At 43.1% G+C, this 21,786-nt stretch overlaps 1 protein-coding gene across 1 annotated transcript; it reads left to right on the top strand.

Annotated features, from left to right (window-relative positions):
* Window positions 1-463: 463 nt before the first annotated feature.
* On the top strand, window positions 464-21,445 carry LOC144705439 (signal peptide peptidase-like 2). The gene is made up of 14 exons (XM_078578107.1): window positions 464-796; window positions 1,639-1,797; window positions 7,242-7,353; window positions 7,467-7,586; window positions 13,195-13,352; window positions 18,129-18,308; window positions 18,472-18,506; window positions 18,616-18,772; window positions 19,537-19,590; window positions 19,666-19,758; window positions 19,845-19,987; window positions 20,067-20,137; window positions 21,014-21,097; window positions 21,179-21,445. The coding sequence occupies exons 1-14, from the start codon at window positions 641-643 to the stop codon at window positions 21,274-21,276; spliced, it is 1,620 nt and encodes a 539-aa protein (XP_078434233.1). The 5' UTR covers window positions 464-640; the 3' UTR covers window positions 21,277-21,445.
* Window positions 21,446-21,786: the final 341 nt, after the last annotated feature.

Below are 21,786 nucleotides of genomic sequence, written 5' to 3' on the forward strand. Positions count from 1 at the left end.
GAGAGAGAGAGAGAGAGAGAGAGAGAGAGAGAGAGAGAGAGAGAGAGAGAGAGAGACGCGGCGGCAGCGACGGCCGGAGACAGGCGGCGGCGGCAGCAGCGGGAGATGTGGATGCCACCGTGGAGTTCACCTGGCTACCACGGTGGAAGCCACCTGGCTACCACGTCAGCAGTTGACCATGGCTGACAAAAAAAATAAGAAGACGCCAAGTGGCGTCGTCTTATTGGTGCGTGCTATTTTTTGAACATGTCTGAAAGTTTATGCTGCGTGGATGACAAATTTGAAAGTTCATGCTGTTTCGTAGTATTAACCCTATATATTTTTATCTTATAGGGCATATAATATAGATTAGCACGTCAGGGAGTGTCGTCAATTGCATCGTGGACCGATCGATCAGATCGAAACCCCAATCGATCAGACCACCCGGGCTGAGTTTCTATTTATAGAATCCGGTTAGCAGAAACTATTTAAGAAGCAGCAGACCGTCGAACAGTGCGAGAATCAAGCTCAGGCGCGATCGGCCTGTCCGATCGATCTTCTCCGACGATCTTCAAAGAGGGATGAGGATTTTGATTGCGTATGTGACCAATTAGATCGGTAGGAGGATTGAGGCGAGCGGGAAGGGAAGTCGGAGGTTGAAATGGCGTGCTTGGGAAGCCGAGCCTACGCGAATTTTTGTATATTTTTCTTCTTGATCGTTTCCCAGGGCCTCCCGTTGGTGGTTTCTGGGGACGACGTGACGCACGATGATGGATTGGTTCATGATTCTCCTTCCTGTAATAACAAGTTCCGATTGGTAAGGGGTTTGGATCTTGGTTTTCTGAAAACACGTAGATGGGATTTTCTCTTGATAATTGATCGTTTTTATTTGTTGTGGTGGAAAATTAGGGCTTCTCTCTCTTTGATCTTTTAAATTTGCCTGCCTGTTGGTACAAAGCCTTTAAACGATAAATTCAGAATAATTTTCTTTCCGGCGAAGTTTAGAACTCTATCCTTTGTATACTGCTGGGCGCGGACAGAAATGATATGTGATTCCAGGTACACTGCACATGAACATAGTTTGTGAATTAATGCAACTCTTCTTTGCTTCCCAATCTTCACAACATGTGCAAGGGCTCTCTTCGAAGGCCTCTTGAAGCATTATTGCATCTTCTATTTGTTATTCACGATGCAATTGGATACTGATTGACGATAGTAAATTGCAAAAAAATCAGTTCAACGCATGACTTTGGAAGAGTTATACCATGTTCTTTGTAGAATTCGTTTTAGGAAAATGGTACTACCTATGGTTTTAGTGAAACAGATGTGAGAAAACTAGTGCCTTCCGAAAAATATATTTTATTTTCTCATAAAGTCCCTCGCATGTTTTCTATATAAGGTACATCATTCTCTCAAAGAGGACCTTTCTCATTCGTGCTGAACTACGCCTTCCCCATTCACAAAAAACATTATTTAAAGTACTTTGTTCTAAATGTCCAATTTTTTGTTATGCCCATTAATGCAGAAAATTATTCATTTAGTTATTTATTTCGTGAAAATAATATAATTTTCTGATAAGAATTCATGATTCGGGACTGTCCCACTCATAACTGCATGGTTTTCATTTGATTTTTGGAAACTGTTTGGTTTATTTTCCAGGTCAAGGTCATGAACTGGGTAGATGGTGTTGAAGGTCAGACTGTTTTTGGATTAAGTGCCAAGTTTGGCGGTCTTTTGCCTGTAAATGTGAAGGAATCTCTCAGATTGCCTGCTGTTCTGGCAAACCCTATAAGCGGTTGCACGAATTCTTCATCTAAGGTCTTTTATTCTTCATAACTACATCAGTTCTCTAATATTGGGCTTCAAATTTCTATTTAAATCTAGTTCATTTCCCTGTATCTTGAAAGATAACTCTGGAACAGGCATCAATAGGAAAAAATTAAGATTTTACCCTTTCCTTAGCAACTTGTGTCTCCTCAGACCACATTTTTGGGTCACCTGCCTTCTAATTACTTTTTTGCTTGATTAGCCACAGACCAGAAAAACTGTATATCATGCATTAACCGACAGGATATATGCTTCAACTACCCATGGTATCAATAACATTAAAAAGATGGGAAAGTCCTCCATTGCATTGAGAGGACCCCCTGGGTTCCAGGGCCTCGTAGGACTGAGGCTGGGATGGGCTGGACTGCAAGATGAGCGTGATTCGAACTGTGGTTGATCACTTGTTCACTTGCCACATGGACCTGGTGGCATGTGGCTTGGGATGCAGTGTGATTGTGGGTCATCTCCAGTTGGGCCCACTGAGGCAGGCCCGTCGTAGGGTGCCCCCTGGGTTTTCGGCCCCCTTTTTCCAGAATGAGATTCTCGACTAGCCCAGGCCCATGTGGTACTGTCCCGTAAGGTAATACCTAAAGAGCCACTCTGCGATAGGCCTGCCTTAGGGGGCCCAATCGTGGACTGCCTGCCATCAAACAACAGTCAAAGCTCCAGGCCACCAGGGACCAAGTCACAGGTGAACCTGTGGTCTAGCCATAACCTGAACTATGCTCAACCTGCAGTTCAACCATTCCAGTCTTGGTCCTCAAGCTCCTCTTGAGTGAATGGAGCCTTTCCCATCCTGTTAACGGGTCTCTCTTATTCTTATGTAGGTCCTACAGAAGCAAAGGAAACTCAGCCCTTTGTTGGAGGTACCTGCTTTGCTGCCATCTGTCGTCTGGTTAGAACTAGTGAGATAGGCAACTGACATAGCTACCTCAAGGTGAGTGGGACTAAGGACCCGCTCGAGGGCAAGCTGGTGCTGATACAGGAATAATGTTATGATCCCCAACCCCTACCAGGGGTATTTTGAACATTTGGTCTCTAGGGTAGTTTCCATTTTGGTTCTGATCCCAATGATAGAGTCCTTCATGTAGGTCTCTCTTGAGGACAATATTCTTGATGGAAAACTGGGAATAAGCGACTCATCCTTAGTACACAAACATTGTAGGAACATGACTTTAATCCACAAGCCTTGCTTTACTCGAAGCATCACAGTGCTGAATCCACAGAACTAGCTTCTCCAACTGTTGGGGAAGAGAAGAAGAAGATAATGACATAACTTGAACAGAGTACATGTAAGGGTATATGTACCCTTAGAGGGAGAGAGGATAATAGGGCTAATGGGCTTATAGAATAGGGCCCATTAGCCCATGAGGGATAGTCTATCACTAACACCCCCCCGCAAGCGAAGTATGGATATCTTCCATACCGAGCTTGGAGACGGCACGTTGAAGAAGAGGGCGGGAGAGTCCCTTGGTAAGGACGTTCGCTGCCTGGTCGGCGGATGCAACAAAGTCCAGGTCAAAGATCCCTTCGTCAACTCGCTCCTTGAAGAAGTAGCGGTTGCGCTCCATGTGCTTAATGCGGCCCTGTTGTCCAGGGTTCTTGGCCAACGCGATTGTCGACTTGTTGTCGCAGAAGAAGTGAATCGGGCCAGCATACTCCACGCGAAGATCGTGAAGGATGCCGTAGATCCACTGGCCCTCAGAGGCCCCATCGGCGAATGCGCGGTACTCAGCTTCGGCGCTAGAGCGGGAGACTTTGTCCTGCTTGCTACTTTTCCAACTGACGAGACTGCCAAAAACAAACGTGCAGTAGCCCGTGGTAGACCGATGATCCACAACGGAGCCGGCAAAGTCAGCATCAGTGTAGACTTTCACTGTCTGGTCAGTGCTGCGAGGGAAGAGCAGGCCCTTTCCAGGGCAGCCCTTCAGGTACGCAAGGACCCGGTGGGCGGCCTGATGGTGAATCTCCCGTGGGGAGTGCATAAACTGACTGAGCAGGTTGACGGTGAAGGCGATTTGGGGCCGAGTGTGTGTCAAGTAGAGGAGCTTCCCCACCAGCTGCTGATACCGGTGGGAATTCGTCAGCAGCGAATCCTCCCCTTTGCCCAACTTCACGTTGGGATCAATGGGAGTGCTCACCGGCGCACAATCGGTCATCCCTGTCAGTGCCAGTAAGTCGACGGCGTATTTCTGCTGCGAGACGAAGATCCCACGGGGGGAGTAGGCTACCTCAAGACCAAGGAAGTAGTGAAGAAGGCCTAGGGCCTTGATCTCAAACTCCTTAGCCAAGGCAGTGCTGAGGCGGACAGCTTCGGCAGCATCAGATCCCGTGATAAGGATGTCGTCGACGTACATGGCAAGAATGGAGACACCGGTCGGGCGGTGACGGAAGAAGAGAGAGGCATCTCCATTGCTCTGAGTGTACCCTTCGGTCTTCAGAACAGAGGAGAACCTCCCAAACCACATGCGCGGGGACTGCTTGAGTCCATAGAGGGACTTCCGCAGTCGGCACACGTGACCGGGGGGGCCGAGTGAGTAGCCCGGGGGTTGCTGATGTACCTCCTCCGTCAAGTCGCCGTGCAAGAATGCGTTTTTGACGTCGAACTGGCGGATGGCCTAGTGGAAGTGCGCTGCAAGCGCCAGAAGAAGCCGGACAGTCTCCATCTTCGCCACGGGAGAGAACGTCTCGAAGTAGTCCACGCCATAGGACTGAGTGAACCCCCGAGCCACAAGCCGAGACTTGAGGCGTTCGAGAGTACCGTCCGCATGATGCTTCTTGGCATGAATCCACTTGCAGTCCACTACCCTCTTGCCCGGAGGTAGTGGAACGACGTCCCACGTGTGGTTCTTGAGGAGAGACTGCATCTCCTCGTCCATCGCCGCTTTCCAGTGGGGAGAAGCGATAGCATCGGCTAAGCGTCGAGGAACGGGATCCGACTCAATGCGGGTGAGGAACAACCGGTAGGGAGGACTCAGCCGGTCAAAGGAGAGGTAATGAGAGAGAGGGTAGAGGGGGGCCTTAGTGCACTGACGGACCCCTTTCCGTAGAGCAATAGGCCACCCCAACTGATCGTCACCATCGACAGGAGAAGGAGCGGAAGCAATGGGGGACTCCCCGGGAGGAGCACTAGACGACACACCGGGAGTCGGAGGAGACTCACCGGAGGGCGAGGGGAGACCGGGAGGGGGGGTGACGAGGGTTGGTCACCGAGAGAGGAGGAGGGTGACGCACCATGGGTTGACAAGGATGGGGGGCCGGAAGGAGGAATGGAGACCAATGGGAGAGGGAGAACTGCCGAAGGGGGAAGGGCAGGTAACGAAGAAGAGGTAGAGGACACGTCCAAGGACCCCGCAGGAGGAAGTGAGGAAGAGGAATCAAGGGGAGAAAGATCCGGAAGTGAGGAGGGTGGAGTGGGAGTGGTGGACTCCACGATCGGACTTGGCCCCAAGGGGGGGGCCGAGGGAGCCTCATCCAGCGGAAGGCGTGATGAGGTAGAGTAGTCCCCAAAATAGGGTTCATGCTCGGCAAAGGTGACGTTTGCCGAGATGAAGAACCGCCGAGAAGGCGGATGATAGCACCGGTACCCTTTTTGGAGGGAAGAATAACCCACAAACACACACCGGAGTGCGCGTGCATCAAACTTCGTGCGTGTGGGAGAAGTATCATGGACGTAGGTGGTGCAGCCGAAGATACGAGGCAAGAGTCCCGTCCGCAAAGAAGCATTCGGGAATGCCACAGTCATCCGGTCCAAGGGGCTGGAGAACTCCAGGAGTGGGGTGGGGATACGGTTAACGAGGTGAGTACTCGTCAAAACCGCCTCTCCCCAATAACGCCCCGGCGCCTTGGAGTCCAACAGCAATGTCCGCGCCGTCGAGGTAACATAGCCGATGCGACATTCAGCCATGCCATTCTGCTCGGGCGTGGCCACACAAGAGGACTCGTGGAGGATGCCCCGGTCGGCAAAGAAGGAAGCGAGGTCAGCGTTGAAGAAGTCCCGGGCATTGTCTGAACGAAAACGCTGGATGCCTCGACCAAACTGTGTCTGTACCATGGCGCAAAAGTGTCGAACATTCTGTGCATTAGCCCATTAGCCCATGAGGGATAGTCTATCACTAACACCAACCCATGAGTCCACAAGGGGTTGTGCTTTAATCCACCAGAACTGAAGCACTCTCTAGCAAAGAGAACAATCAGTGGGAGAAACCAGAGTTTCAACAAAACAATATGCTTCAATAATGATCCTTCAAGGGTACATGGGGGCCTTATATTGGCCACAACAAGTGCAGGGTCGTCCATAATGACAGTACCCATGAAAGGAAAACTCAAAATATTGAGAAAAACAACTCTAACAAGCTAAAATAGAGGATCAGCAGTTTGACTGGCCTGAGCAGAGATATTTTGCAGATTTTGGGGCCTGTAGAATCTGTCAGAAGATATTTGTGTAGCTCAAGAAGATCCCGATAAGACAAAATAGAATATCTGCAGGTCTGACAAGCTGGACCAGAGATATTCTGCAGACTGTGCAGAAGAAGAATCTGTTGGATGATTCTGTCAGAGAAGAATTTGTCAGAGGATTTTTGTGGGGCTCTTGGTACTTTTCTGCAGATCCTGTCAGCTTCTAGAATGATCTCCTTCTTGGGCCACAAGTTGCGGATGGGCCTCGGAAAAAGGGGCTTTTGCGCTACATCAATAGGTAAAATGAGATATTGAGAAAATGGAAGAATACAGTCAAACAATGGTTTTCTGAAATAGATAGAGAAAATGGAAGAATACAGTCAAATAGCGGTACTTTGAAATTAAATTGAGAATATGGAGGGATACAGTTGAGCAGTGGCATTTTGAAAATAGATTGAGAAAATGGAAGAATACGGTCGAGCAATTGTACTTTGAAAATAAATTGAGAAAATGTGTAGATGGACCTGTGTCAGGACCTGTACACCTTCATTTCCCCTACCAGTTGGCCCCTCCACCCACTCCCTTCCTCCTCCCTTTTTCTCCCAACTTGCTCACTCAGCCGCTCAAGTACATCTTATTGTATTGTATACTTAGTGTGGGGGGGGGCTACATCCCATTGATAGAGAACCTACCTAACTATAAAAGACCAATAAAGCTTTGAGAGAGGTCAGAGGTTGTATCGCATACTTAGTGAACTGTAAAATGGCGGCCTAGGATAACCGCAAAATGTGGGCAACACTAAAGAAACTTGCAATATTCTTATATAAACTGCCGTGTTTAGGTCTTTAATATTCATATCTTCCTGATGGCTGCAAATGTTCTTTTGGATTTCTTAATTCTCACACTTTCAATCACGTCAAACCAAACATGGTTGCCATCTTTATTATATTTTATTTTTGTACGTTTATGTTTCTCATGTTCTCTTTTCATTTATGGCAATTTTATGGGAAGCTTTGTAAGCGAGTTTTTCATTACAGTTGACAGGCTCTATTGCCCTGGCAAGGAGAGGAGACTGTACCTTCACAGTGAAAGCAGAACTTGCGGAATCAGGTGGTGCGTTGGGCTTGCTAGTGATGAATGATAATGAAGGTAATCATCAATGAGAAAGGAATTTTATAACTGTTGAGTCTTTAGTTTCCTTTTTATAGGGGTGACATAATAGTCTTCATACGAATTTTCTAACAATATTTGCTTCTCAACAGATCTTTATAAAATGGTTTGCTCCGATAATGACACGTCTCTCAATATTACAATCCCAACCGTGATGATTCCAAATTCAGCTGGAATTAAATTTTCAGATTATCTGAATTCGGGGAAATCTGGTGAGCAATGTGATGTATTTTTGGATCATGATGGTACCCCTATTTTTTGTAATCATGTTTTGGCTACTCTTTATGTTTCCTTAGCTTTTTTTACATAATAAATGCTTCTGCTAGTTGTATCTAAGGCCATTTTAGTCACTTTGCGCATCAGGGGGGCATTCTGACATTTTGCCCACCAGGTGTAGTTTGGTCATTTCCTTTTTGGGCTAGTTTTCCCTTAAGTAGATGTAGCCCTCTGTTGGGAGGCCAATTAAGAAGTATATCAAAGTTGTTTTGGTTCCCATATCTCTTCCCCAGCAAAGCTCATCCTGCTGCCTATTCCTTGGCAGATGTCCATCCAGGCATCCCCTCCCTCTGCTGTCTATCTTTCCGGCATTTTACCTCTTTCTCCGAGTTTGTGGTGACAATATTACGACCTGTCTCCCTCTATCTCTATGTTCTTGCCATGAATAAGGCCTCAATGGAATTCCATGCATGTCATGCTAGAGTGCTGGTCCCCATACATCACATTGGAATATTTGACAAACCTTGACATGATATTCGCTTGAAGGCTTGTAATAAGTCCTCTTTTGTTTGGCCAATTGATAAGTCGCACTTAGTAAAATGTCCATACATAGAACAGGAAAGATAGTCGCCAAAATGTTAAAATATGGTGGCTCTTTTGCTGGTGCAGCTGCATTAATGAAGCCAGTTTTGCAGAAGAAACCATCATGATCGATGCCACCTCCTTTCCTTCCCTTCTTGCATCTCTCTGGGCTAACCCTGAGCAGGTAGTAGATTCCTTCATGGATTCAAGAAAGTTCACTCTTCTAGGCCACCACATGGTAACACAGATGCAACATATGCATAATCTGGCGTGTCAAATGGCTTTGGTTCTGCTCCAGTTGTATCTGGAACAGTTATGATGTTGCTACTTGTAGTCTGTACTTGCCTATTTCTGGAACGGGGAATTAAAGTAATGAATGCATGTTATGCTAGTGTCATATGTTGGTTGCTCCTGCATCTGAGTTGTACGAAACTATTAATGAATGAGGAGAAATCATGGGCTCGGTTACTGGCGCACAATTTGATATAGTACCCGTTATCCTAGCGGTTATACACTCTTATTGGACTATTTGTAATTCAGCCCAATATCACCTTGTTATATCACCTGACCTAAATCAAAGTATGCTTCTATTTTTTTAACACCTTCAAATTACAATCAAAGAGCAGAAGAGTGGCTCCCATCTCATTCAAGCCAGGTTGTCCTTGAACACCAATCTTATCCTTCCCTTGTTCTGATACCATGTAACGATAGACCTTTCCATGTAAAATCGAAGGTGATGGATAAGAAGTCAAAGAGGCAGAAGAAAACAAAGATGCATGCTGTATTTCATTTAGGTCAAGTGATATATACAAAGTGATATTGGGCCAACTTACGCAAAGCTCAAAATACGAGTGGATAGTCTCCAGCCTAATGGCTGGTACATCAAACTGTGTGCCAGTCACCTAGCCTGTGATTGCTCGTCATCCATTAAGAAAAACTTCTACACTAGTGGTTATGCCATGTATGGAAAAGCAAGCAAATTACCTGAGTTATCCAAGAACACCACTGCTGAAGAGTATGAGGTGCCAGTCAAACTCTTAAGTTGTAACCTAGCTGACAGTTTCCCACTGCAAATGATCGTGTATGCTGAGGAGGAACAATCACAGGTATTTGATGTGTATGATGCACATTGGGAAATTAATTGGTCCCTTCCAATTATATCTCCTTGATGATCCATCTTTGAAAACATGAGCATATCTTGAGACAATTCTGTCCAATATGTGGAGGTTTTGCATGAGATTCCAACAATTTTCCCATGTATACATGAGCATGTTGCAATAGTGACACTATTGTTGATCCTTTGCATTTCCTATTTCCGGGGGCTGTCTTCTTGGGTTTGGCTGTTGATGCAATGCACTCCAATTTTCAAAAATAACTTTGAGAATGGAGGAGTCCAATAGTGGAAATGTCCAATGCAAAGAAGTCGTTGCATATCCACCAAACCCCTGAGATATCTGGGACTGGCCCTAGCGCCCGTCGGTATATTGCCCATGAGATATCTGGGACTGCCCCTAATGCAGGGAGACTTTTGAGCACAGGGTGGGGCACAAGTAATCGATAATGGCGAAGATTGTAAAGCTGCGTCCTGTGGAGAGCAGGCCACTAGATACTTCTGTGATCGGTGCTCTCTGCAATTCCGATCTTTTACCTCTTGGCTTCTCAACTGTCCAAGGGGACGGGGAGTTGTCTGGATGTCTCAATGAGGCATTTCTTTTGGAAAGGTCCACGGATGGGGTTGGTAGGGTATCGAATATGGTCTCATGGGAGGTGGTTTCTCAGCTGGTGGATGAGGGGGGGGGGCGCTGGGGGCACTACATTTACAAGAGATGAACACATCATTGTTGACAAAATGGGCAGACAAAATGGCATGGAGATGAACGGGGAATGATGGACAGTCACATGTAGAGGGCATCCACTTTCTGGCCGGGCATGAAACAGATCTTCCCACAAATCTAGAAGTTTTTTGACTTCAGACTGGGGGATGGAGCACAATTCCGATATTGGAAGGACTGGTCAGCCCGAGGTTCATTGAGTGAGGAGTTCTCACATCTCTTCTCCCCAACCTGGAATCCTCAAGCATTGGTTCAAGACAGTTGGGACAGCACATGGAACCCAATTTTTGAGGGGCGCTATCGGACAAGAGAGTGGAGGAATTGATTAGCATGTAGCAGGCGATATTACTATTGAGGCCTACAGAAGGGACATGGGATGGCTGGGTGTGGAGCAGCTCATCTTTCTCATTTTAGGAAGTGTACGAGAAGCTCAGAGCGAGTACACCAGAGGAGGGACCGCTCACTAGTGTTTGCAGAAGCTTGTGGATGCAGAAGGTTCCACTAAAAGTGAATATTTTTTTATGGTTAATTTTCAGGAAGTGAGTTATGGTGCGGTCCTTCGGAGGGGCATGCACCCAGACGCATCCGTAGAGTGCCCCATGTGCACACAAGGTGGGGAAAGTTGCTCATATATGTTCTTTGAGTGTTTGTTCGCTTGCAGGGGATGCTTGGAATGGGCAGGCTTCTAGTGGTCCTTTGGGTGCTGTGGTTGCACCGTAATGAAGTTGTGTTTTAGGGAAGGCTTGCCTCATTGGACACTGTCATCCATGGTGTAGAGGGTCTTCTTTCTTACTGGTTTCAGAGGGAGTAAAGGGTGGGAAGAGGACCAGTTTGGTGAGCCATAATTTAATGCTTATATAATAGTAAAATAGGGTTGGTCACAGTGTGCGGGTGATCTTCTCCCCTTTGTTTTTTTAAAAAAGAATCTGCTACAGAGTGTTGGCTGCCCAAAGGGGGGCTGAGGGATCCATGAGCTCCAGTCGAGTGAGTCTGCAGGGTCTGGCAGGTGCCCTGGGGGCATGTTGTCAGGGTGCAGCCTTTCTACAGTGGATCTGTGGTGGGTTGGTGGTGAAATGCAGACTGGTGGGCCAGGTGGACCAAATGGGTTGGGTCAACCCAACCTGACCTGGCAGTCCAGGCTGTTGGCAGCAGGCCGGGCAGATCTGGTGGCTTTACTCAGGAATGGAAGGTTACAAACCCTAGGGTTTGCAACATCCTTCTCCACTTAGGAGACACTGTTGGCGGAGGCAGAAGCTTGAACGTCATGGCAGCAGAGCAGCTGTGGTCAAGGCTGACGTCCCAAGGCAGAAGGGGGGGACCTGAGAGCTGATGTCGGCGGTGGTTAGATATCTGCTTCGATGACCTCAGGAAGGCTGTGGATTGTTAGTTGGCAGAATGGGCATCGTGTTGATGAGGGATGCTGGTGGGATGGACAAGACATGGAGTTACCCAACACTATTTCAATTTCAATTCTTGACTGACTTCCTAAGTGAGGGCTACAACTATTTTGAGGGAAATCTCGAATTGCTAACTGAGCAAAATGCCCCAAATGGGATTAGATTGTTAAAGATACACTTGGGGGTTATAGGATCGAATCACTTTTAGGTTCCAGCTTAACTCGTATCGACGACAACATCCCAGAAGATCACCCCCTCATCCTCAAACACATACCGCTCTGTAAAGAGTTGGCCACATGATTACAAGATCACATGATAAACCAATGTCTCCTTCTGACGATGCTGGTAAACCTTCCGCGGTGCTTTGGCTGTGGTCACCAATTACCCAGCGCATTTGGAAATGATTAAACATAGGGTGATGTAAGCTCGTCATCTCCAGGGTGGATTTTTTTTCAACTCCAGCTTATATGTTATAGTTGAACTTCAGCTGATGGACTATGGTGGCTAGGGTTTAGAAGAACAAGAAAAGGACAACTTAAACTTAACCAATAACGTTTTCCCCCATTTATAGGGTTACACGTGGGCCGGAACTCATAGGACCCATTACGACATAAGTGGGTCCGAAACATAAAGAGAAAAAGAAATTAAAAGAAAACTTAAAAACAATGGTTGCTTCCAACAGTTATTTACTTTGACCAGAATACAAAACAAGCTTAAACATGGAACAGGGCAGGAGGATCCTGCCACCTTCCAATTGAAGAATTGGCGAACAGAGCCACTATGTAAGTCGGTTCAAAGTAAACCCCTTCTATAGGGACAGGTTTAAAGAGAGAAAATTTTGAAATAAATAACAGAGAATGAAAGAAAGAGACTAGGCTGGAAGGGCCTAGTGATAGCCTTTTAGCATATACTGATGCAGCTTATGGAGGTTAAGCAGTGGATCTAATAAATAACCTCAGTGTCAGAGTTGGAGTGGCGAAGCTCTATACGACAGGAGGAAAAGAAGTCTCATTCATTATTCTTTTCTGCCCCACATGTACCCCTGTATATACAGAGACTATTATGGCCAACATTTTAAGGTGAGTACAAAATATATACAGTGTGAAGGAACAGATGTCACATTCATTATTCTTGTCTGTCCAACATTTACCCCAGTCTATACAGGGACTAGTATGGACTACACATTAAGGTGAGTGCAACATATAGGGGGCCATCTCAAGATATAAGATGAGTAAAAAATAGAGAGAAATTAAAAATAGGAGTCCAATGCAGCTAACTCTGGATAATCAATTTTTTGGCAAGTTCTTGTCATCATGGAGAAATAAGAAACAATGAGTGGTGACATGATTGTGTCTGAGGCTGAGTTCAGGTCAATTTCATGCGTCATTTCTGAAATATTGTGGATCAATGTCCAACAAAGAGGATCAAGTAGGTATCAATCAGATATGAGACTTGGCCTGTCATTTTAGATTGCCATGAGAAAATATCCTGGCTGAAGCATCAATCAGATTGCAGTTGGGAATGGACTGTTGACCAAAAGAAGACATCATATCCAAGGAAAGTTGTAGATGAGGGAGACGTTCACAGACTTTATCTTATAAATATTCTGATTTTTTTCCAAAAATATATAGTGTTTTGAATTGCTGAAGCAAATTGGGATTTGTCACGGCAGAGGTCGGATCGTTTCTCCTTACCCTCTCGGTATATTTCATTAGATAATTTCATGTGCTGCCTAAATTCATGAAATGATAAAAAATAATTAAAAATTAACAATATTGATTTTCTTCTGGCAGTGGAAATGCGGTTATACTCCCCTAATCGCCCAGTTGTTGACTATTCATCAATCTTCCTCTGGCTAATGGCTGTTTTGACCATTATCTGCGCTTCAATTTGGGGGGAGTTTATTGCATGTGAGAGGACTGATGAACGCTATAATCATCTAATGCGTAAGGTATTATCATCCCATAACATATTCCATTCAGAAGAACAGATTTTCCTCTTGACTATATTTCTTTCTCGATACAGCATTTTTTCTGATATTTTAACCGTTACATTTTCTCGCCTACTTTATTTCAGCTGTAATAAGTGACTAGCTGTTCTGTACTGATTGGTTTTGCAATTGAACTGTTTTTTTCCCACATTCAACTTTGGAATTGTGTTAAGTTCTCTTCTTCCATGTAATTCTTTTTATAATTTAAAATTTGAACGCCGAATAAATTTGATTGATTCTAACACGAATTCTTGGAACTACTTTATGTTGTTGGTAACTATTTGTGTACAATAAAGACTTTTCCGAGAGTAAGAGGCAACAGCCGGATGAAGGATTACCCGAAAGTTTGAGTTGAGACAAAAAAGGTTCTTTTTCTTGACAGCTGCTATCCATGTGACATAGAGAAACATCTTCTATGTATTTGATATTGCGACAAAGCCCTGGAATGCAAAGGGGATTTCATATACTTTTTGAACGTATATGGAAGTCAGGGATAGTGGTCCAGAAGGTGAATAGAGTATTGGGGGGTGGGTGTCTCTGCGCCAGAAACGGGAACAAGAACTAGTGCGCTGATTCCTGCTGGGGTTTGATCCACTCAAGACTAGGCCTCCACCAAGCTGAGTCAAGCTTGGGTTCACCCGTCCCGATATCGGTATCGGATTACGGTGTCGGGACGGATGCTGTACTGGATACCGAAATCAAATTTTCGGTATCCATTTTTTCCTATCCGGATATCAGATATTGATATCGGATATTGGTTGCTACAGTAACGATATCCGATATCGGTATCCGTCTCGATGTCATCTTCCGCCTTCGTCTGTAGATGAGGATGACGATATCGGATATCGGATTTTGATATCCAACTTAGAGAGGTTATATTAAAATATAATTAATCCATCATTATGCAGCTGTTTACATGGATCAATGTGTGCATGGGGCAGTCGGAGAGATCTTTGATTTACGAGGTGGCCCTTTTAATATATAAAGCTGAATCATTTTTTTCTTACATATGGGATAAAAGGATTTGGAGTCTAAACCGAATTCTTTTATCCCATATGGAAGAAAATAGAAATTTTTAGTTGTATTTATTGGACGAGGAAGTAAGATATTAAATATATTACATATATAACGGGCTTAAATTATAGCTACTATTTAGTTAAATTATACATAAATACAGGACTTGAGTTTGCTGTTAAACTCCGAATCATGTTATCTCATATGGAAGAAAAAAAAAAAGATTTAACTGTATATATTAGTTGAGGTGGAAAATAAATCGAAAGTGTACTGCGATGATGTACTTAAACCATCGTATGCGATGATAAATATCAATTTTGAATGTCGATATCGGAATCCGATATCCAATATCTGATGCACGTTTCGTCCTTACCCCTCCGATATCCGTCTCCGATATCCATCTAGACCTAAAGTATGGATATCGACCGATATCCGATATCCGATATCAGACACCATCCCGATTTTTTTTCCAGATATTGGATATCGGTTGTCCGATATCGGATATCGGACTGATATCTGTTGGACAATCACTAGGTCGAGCACCAAATTCACTTGGTCTCTGGTCCCAACTACTCAACATGAGGCCTTACCACTGTTCATTATTTCATAAAAATGATATTGAACTATTAGTTCAAGAACTATTTGATGAGGGTCAGGCTAGTATCAAGAATGTGCAAGTCCTGCTCCTTTCCAGCGCTGCCCTGCTCCTGCTAAGTCGTACAAGGGTTTCTGATGAAAAAAGTAAAAGAGGTCAAGAGGTGACTTGAGAGAATTCTTTTCAAAAAAAAAACTTGAGAGAAAGAAATCTAAACTTCTACTTCATTTGTCGCTCCATCACAATAAGCGATGGAAGAACCTTGTAGAATCTTTGGTGCTTAAAGAGCTTTATAGACATAGAGATCTTTCTAGAGCTTCCTCAGTCCAAGTACCTATCTATTAGGAATCTCCAAAACCTTCTAGAACTTCAGGTTATGCCCAAATTTTCCACCATCTTCTGGAATTGTGGTCCTAGCAACCCCTGGATGAAGAAATTTGCAATAAGTAATTTGCTGAACTCACAAACAATGAACGTATAATCTTGTCTTATCTCCTCTGTTTTATAAAAGCTGATCTGTCTGAATGTGTCTGGTTGTGTCATGGATCACTCCATATATAAGAAATTATCTGCCATCTCTTGGGTCCTAGTCCCCAGAATCCACTGGTGGATCAATGCCTCTTCAGATTTCCATACCCTGTAACTGGAATCTCCGGGAGAGGCAGGATCTTCCACCAGGTGATCGCCTCATACCCTTGTCAGAAGAGATAGCTCCATATGCTTTCTCCACCTTGCACAGTGTGTCCTGTTCCATCTCCAAACTCTAGGTCCATAGTATGATTAGGATGAGAATCTTGTCGACGGTTGAGGGCCCTCCCGCTTTGGAAAGTCCAAACATCCTACCCGGTACTTTAGTATTATAAAAATGCACCATCCTTTTGAGGTTATGTATTGAGCATTGTTCTTTATTAACTTTTTTTTTTGAAAAAGAGTTTTTAATTAACTGATGGAGAGAAACTGTATTGACTGTAAGGTGTGAGCATGGACGACATGGATAAGGGGTGGGAATGGTGAAAGTTTCACACTGCCAACACAAGCAACCATCACAGAACTGCTCGAGGCAACAGTCACTTTGTTGTAAAGAGGTGGGGGTTCAGGGTCATGCAGGCTGTGGCACCTGTCTCATTCATCCGAATGGAGATTGAGAATACATCGAAGTCTTTGTAGAGCGCAGAAATATGCCAGTCTGGTAAAGAGAAGTAGATTCCCCCGTCTGGTGCGTCTAAAGATGTTGCTTCAGTTTGTCCACATTTTCGTGAAGCTGTTCCACCACAGGATCTCGTAGTGATGTAGGTGAGGGGGTGTAGGAAGCGAAGGGACTGCATTTAGGCCATTAATAGTCATGTTGCTTGGGAGAGGTTCACATGACTGCTCTGTGGTGTGCTAACTATCGTGCTGAAAAGGTCTACAATTGAGGTTCACATGACTGTTCTGAAAAGGTCTACAATTGTGGTCTCCTTCAGATGGAGTGAGATGAGGGGTTTAGCCCTTTTCGTCGTGTCTGTAGCACTATCCCCAACCTTAACTTAAGAGGTTTCTTTAACAAAGTGCTTAGAAGACTCGCAGAGCAAAAAATGATCATTGCGTCTTTGAGCGTTGGGACTTTCTCCCATTGTAAGAGCTGACTGTGTGAGGGCTCCTACTCGGGATTAAGACCATTTATGAACTTGATGGCCCGAAGCTCCAATGCATACCTTTGATCCCCAAATTTGGGTCAAGAGGCGTATAATGATCAATGTCTTGGCATATATTCTGAAACTCAGATCCATATTCCAGCGCCAAGCAATAACTCTGAGTCAATATATAAGACCAGGCAATCGAGTTATAAATGAGGGTGGCATCATGTTTCTTTGATTGACTCTTCTTGTCGAGTTAATATGTGGTCAAGGATCCCTAAATAATGATAATAAAAGATCGTGTAAAGTTGACCTCTTTTTTAGGGCCAAAGCAATTAAAGAGCCCAGATAGTGTGGACAAGAATTATGATATTCCATGTGGCCATAAGTAGCAATGTTTTTTTTCAAATGCATCAGTTAAAGTTCCCCTTTTAAGTCAATTAGGAAATTGTCGATGTCGTTGTTGACAACAAAGTGGGGCATTTGTCATCGATAGATGCAGTAGATGCACCAGATGTGGCAGACTGAGGTTGACCGTTGAATCACAATATGGTATTCTCAAATTACCGCAGATGACATAAGTGCAATTTAATGATGAGAAGAGAGAAAGTAGGTGATATGATCACTCTTGTGTCGTTACCCGCTAAGGGTTTTTTACTCTTTCGTTTCCTTCTCGTATGTCCTATTAAGCATGTAGCCCTCCTTGTTGGAAGGCATGATTTAGACTCTTACTGGAAGTTATGGGGAAACGGCAACTCTGCAGATGATGTTCACCACATTGGTCATCATTCCTCTCAGCGACGTCCACTCTGCCAATTTCTTTTGTCATCGCCCTCTCATTGATGTCCATCCCGCAGGGGCATCCCTGTCTCATCCTCATTCACGAAAGGAACCACGCTGATTTGTGTCATTTTGGTTAAAAAAGAAAGAAAAAAATAAAGAAAAGAAATAAAGAGATTATAAATTTGACAAGCCCAGATCCTGTTTGTTCATTTGTGGGCCTTCATTTTTTGAGATTTTTGGCCCTCCAGGAGAAAAAACACGACATGTTTACTTTTTTGACACGTAATCCCAAATTCTATTTTCTCATTTCTTAGTTGTACTGACCTATGTCGGCCAACTCAAGATGATGACACCCAGGGTCACATCTATGTGGTCATCATTAAATCATCTGATAATGAGCTCTGGGTACCCCAGGAATCTTTGACCACTTCGTTTTCTTGGCGTCATATTTTTTAATCTGCTAAAAAAATATATGCATGATCGGCAGGAGAAAGGAAAAATCGAGTGAAAAAATTCCTTGTACAAAAAATACTGTGATGTGACGTGTGAAATTCTAATTATTTAAGGTTAATGATTTTTTGTTTTTGAAGAAATATTTGAGATTAATGGTAGAACATGCACCATCTTCAACTCTGATGAAATTTATTTATATTTTCGGTTTATTTTATTATTATTTGATGTAGTTTCTTCGAAATTAATGCCATTGCTTGGCTCTCACAAATCAAGCAGGAACCATCTGACACTAGTGCAAATAAGGATGATTCAGACAAGGAAGTGTTCGAAATAAATGCCAAGGGAGCAGTCGTCTTCATTGTCGTTGCCTCCATATTCCTTCTGCTCCTATATTTCTTTATGTCAGCTTGGTTTATTTGGGTGCTCGTTGTGTTATTCTGCATTGGTGGCACAGAGGTACCCTATATTCTACTATATTTCAACATATTTTTGTTTTTCTAATATTTTCCATAATTATCTGGTTAATTTTTTGTTGAAAAAAATAATTATCTGGTTACTTGGGATTAACTCTCATAGTTTGCCTTTTTTATCTTTTCTGAAATATAAATTTCTATTTCAGGGGATGCACGTTTGCTTTGTCACAATAATTACGAGGTATGCAGATGAGAGGAACGTTTAACTAGAAAGTTATCAATTTCCCGTTCCTTTTTTTTGCAATCTTCTAATTATTATTTCATCAACGTAATATATTTTCCTCACTCAGAATGTTCAAAAAAAGTGGACAAAAGACGGTCCATCTCCCCGTGTTGGGGGAGGTTCTCGCTCTGTCTCTCGTTATTCTGCCATTATGTGCTGCGTTTGCAATATTATGGGCTGCCAATCAGCGCGCATCGTTTGCTTGGATTGGCCAAGATGTCCTTGTGAGTTTTCTTGATTTCCTGGAAATGAGTACCCTCGAAAATCATCAGTTGTTAAGTTTCTTTCTCCTTGTAAAACCCCAAGGCGTGCAAATTTGAGGATGTTTATAGATTTCCCATCGTTCCAAGCTATCATTTTGGGTTTTCCTGATTTCTTGGATGTTTTTATTCTGGAGAATAAGTGTTCGGGGAAATCATTATTTTTGAAGTTTTTTTATCATTATTTTTTCTTTGAAGTTTCTTTCTCGTAAAAACCCAAGGCATGCAACTTTCCTTCTTTTTGGGGATTTTAAAAGTTCTCCCATCTTACCAAGCTATCATTATGTTTTTTGCTGTTTTCTTGGAAGTTCTTAGTCTTGATATGGGTAGATTTTTCTTCTCTTCAATTTATGTATAGTCTTCGTCGTTTAAAAATCCAAAATATTACAAAAAATAAAGAGACTTATAGAGGTGGCTTCTGACCTTGCTAGCCTTGCAAGTTTTCTTGTTTTCTCCACGGTTACACTGTGTTTTTTCTCGTTTGGACCGATATTGCTTTTTCGTCTTTAAAACATTACTTGTGCAAAACAAAGATACTGAAAGAGATATCATCTGACCAAGATATGCTTGTTAGTTTTCCTAATTTTGTGAAAACTATAAAATCTCTCGATAGCTTTTACCGCCCAAAGATTTCACAAGTTCATGATTTTTAAAAATTCCATCATTATTTATTGGACTTCTTCGTCCTTTAAATCATGCAAAAAGTAAACCCCATCTGGTATTTCCAGGGTATCTGCTTGATGATCACGGTTTTGCAAATGGCTCGGATACCAAATATCAAGGTACATTCGTTGACCTTTTTCATCATTATTAACAAGTAGGTGATTCAAACAACTTGATTCTTCATGATGTTATAGGTCGCATCGGCGCTTCTCTGCTGCGCATTTTTCTACGATATTTTCTGGGTTTTCCTGTCGCCCTTAATTTTCAAAGAAAGCGTGATGATAGCGGTTGGTTTTCTTCTACTCGTTGAAAATTCAAAATAAGGTTTCAAAAATTGTGAATATAATTTAAAAGAAGAATCTTTTTATGTTAGGTGGCCCGCGGGGACAACAGTGGTGGAGAATCAATTCCCATGCTTCTGAAGATTCCCCGGTTCTTCGATCCGTGGGGCGGTTATGATATGATTGGCTTTGGAGATATTCTATTCCCTGGCTTGCTCGTCGCCTTCAGCTTCAGGCATTTTTCTGATAATTTTCTGCCGTTTTTTAAGAATAATTATGGGTGAATAGATTTATTTTATTTTATTTTTTTGCAGATACGACCGGTCCAATAAGAAGGGCGTCTTGAACGGATACTTCCTTTGGTTGGCTGTCGGTTATGCCTTTGGTGTGTCCGTTTTCCTCAACCGCATTCAACTTTATTTCCATCATGCCGTATTTCCATCCAGTATTATCAATCGCGTTGTTTTATTTAATTTTATTTTCAATAAAAAACCATCCAGTATAATCACTATCCACGCCATAATTAAGGGCATCGTCAAGGCCCTAATATGTGATTGACAGAAATATGATCTCAGAATATTTTTACTTGATTAAGCATATGGGTAGCAAGAAAAATGCCTTTTGTATGTACATTTCCCATGAAACTGCGTTGTCGTCATCATCAACATCACCTAGTTTCATCAATCTTTTAAATGTATTATCGATGTTATTTATTTAAGTTGACATGCCTTTGACATCAACCTTTGGTATGTACATTTCCTAGTTGACATGCCTTTGACATCACCTAGTTGTCGTCATCATCGATGTTATGTACATTTCCGACTCGGCAGTATCATCGATTTTATTTTCATCATGCGCCATATATCATGATCAATATCCACCCCTTCATGAAGTCTATCTTGAAATACATAATCGTTATCTTCCTTACTAGCATCATCAACATCATCCGAGTATCGTAAACTCCATCATCGTCATATGATCATATGCTTCCGTAAAATAAAAAAGGTAGTTATCATATGCATACATCTGATTTCGTAATACCTTCCATATCTTTCTAAGTCATCATCATGATTTGATAAACCAGGATTATCATTAAATATCAGCATTAGCTTAACACAGTCATCAACATCATCATGATCAACCATCCAACATCTGGATCCATGGTGCAGGGCTGCCTGCATCATAAACATCATCCATTGCATGAGCATCATCATCATGACAACCTTCATCCGATTCGGAATGTCATATTCTATGGTTGCAGGGCTGTTTATCACATACCTAGCGTTGTTTCTCATGGACGGGCATGGCCAACCAGCCTTGCTCTACTTAGTGCCATGCACTCTGGGTTAGCCTCTTCTTCCATTGAGTGCCCATCCTTCTCTCTTATCATCAGCATGTATCTCACTACTTGTGATGACATAATCAGGGGTCATAGTCGTGCTCAGTGCTGTCAGGGGGGAGCTCAAGGACATGTGGCTCTATGAAAAGAAGCCCTCCAACAGCATCCCAGCAGGAGATGCCTGATATCTCTCTCTCTATGAATGAGCAGAGTTCTTTTATAGAAGAAGATTTTATATTTTTCTCTGGAGGAAGTTGCAGAGTACTCTTTTATAAAAGACTTAATTCCACAAAGCTTGTTCATGATTGTTTACATTGCTATTAATAAATATTTAAGAGATTTGACAGCTGTTTCTACGTACGACTCTCTCACTCTGCAGAGCTCCACAAATATTCCAACCGGTAAGGCTGACTACTTCAGTCGCAAATAATCATTTTGCTGATTCATTTTCCTAATTAAGTTTCTCCTCGGTAAGAAACTTTTTGTCATCACTTCCATAAACCATGAGTGGTCCATTCACATGACGGCTAATCATCATTTTTTTATTTGCTGTTATCTAAGTTGATTGGTTAAATAGAGATAAAATTTGATTTCTTCATTGGTACCAAGTCATCGTACTGAAACCAAATTATAGCACTTTACAGATTTTCCGAGATCTCGAAATAGAATAAAACAGAATAATTCCCAAATGGGAG

The sequence above is a fragment of the Wolffia australiana genome, chromosome 7, assembly GCF_029677425.1.
Source record: "Wolffia australiana isolate 7733 chromosome 7, ASM2967742v1".
In the NCBI taxonomy this organism is placed as follows: domain Eukaryota; kingdom Viridiplantae; phylum Streptophyta; class Magnoliopsida; order Alismatales; family Araceae; genus Wolffia; species Wolffia australiana.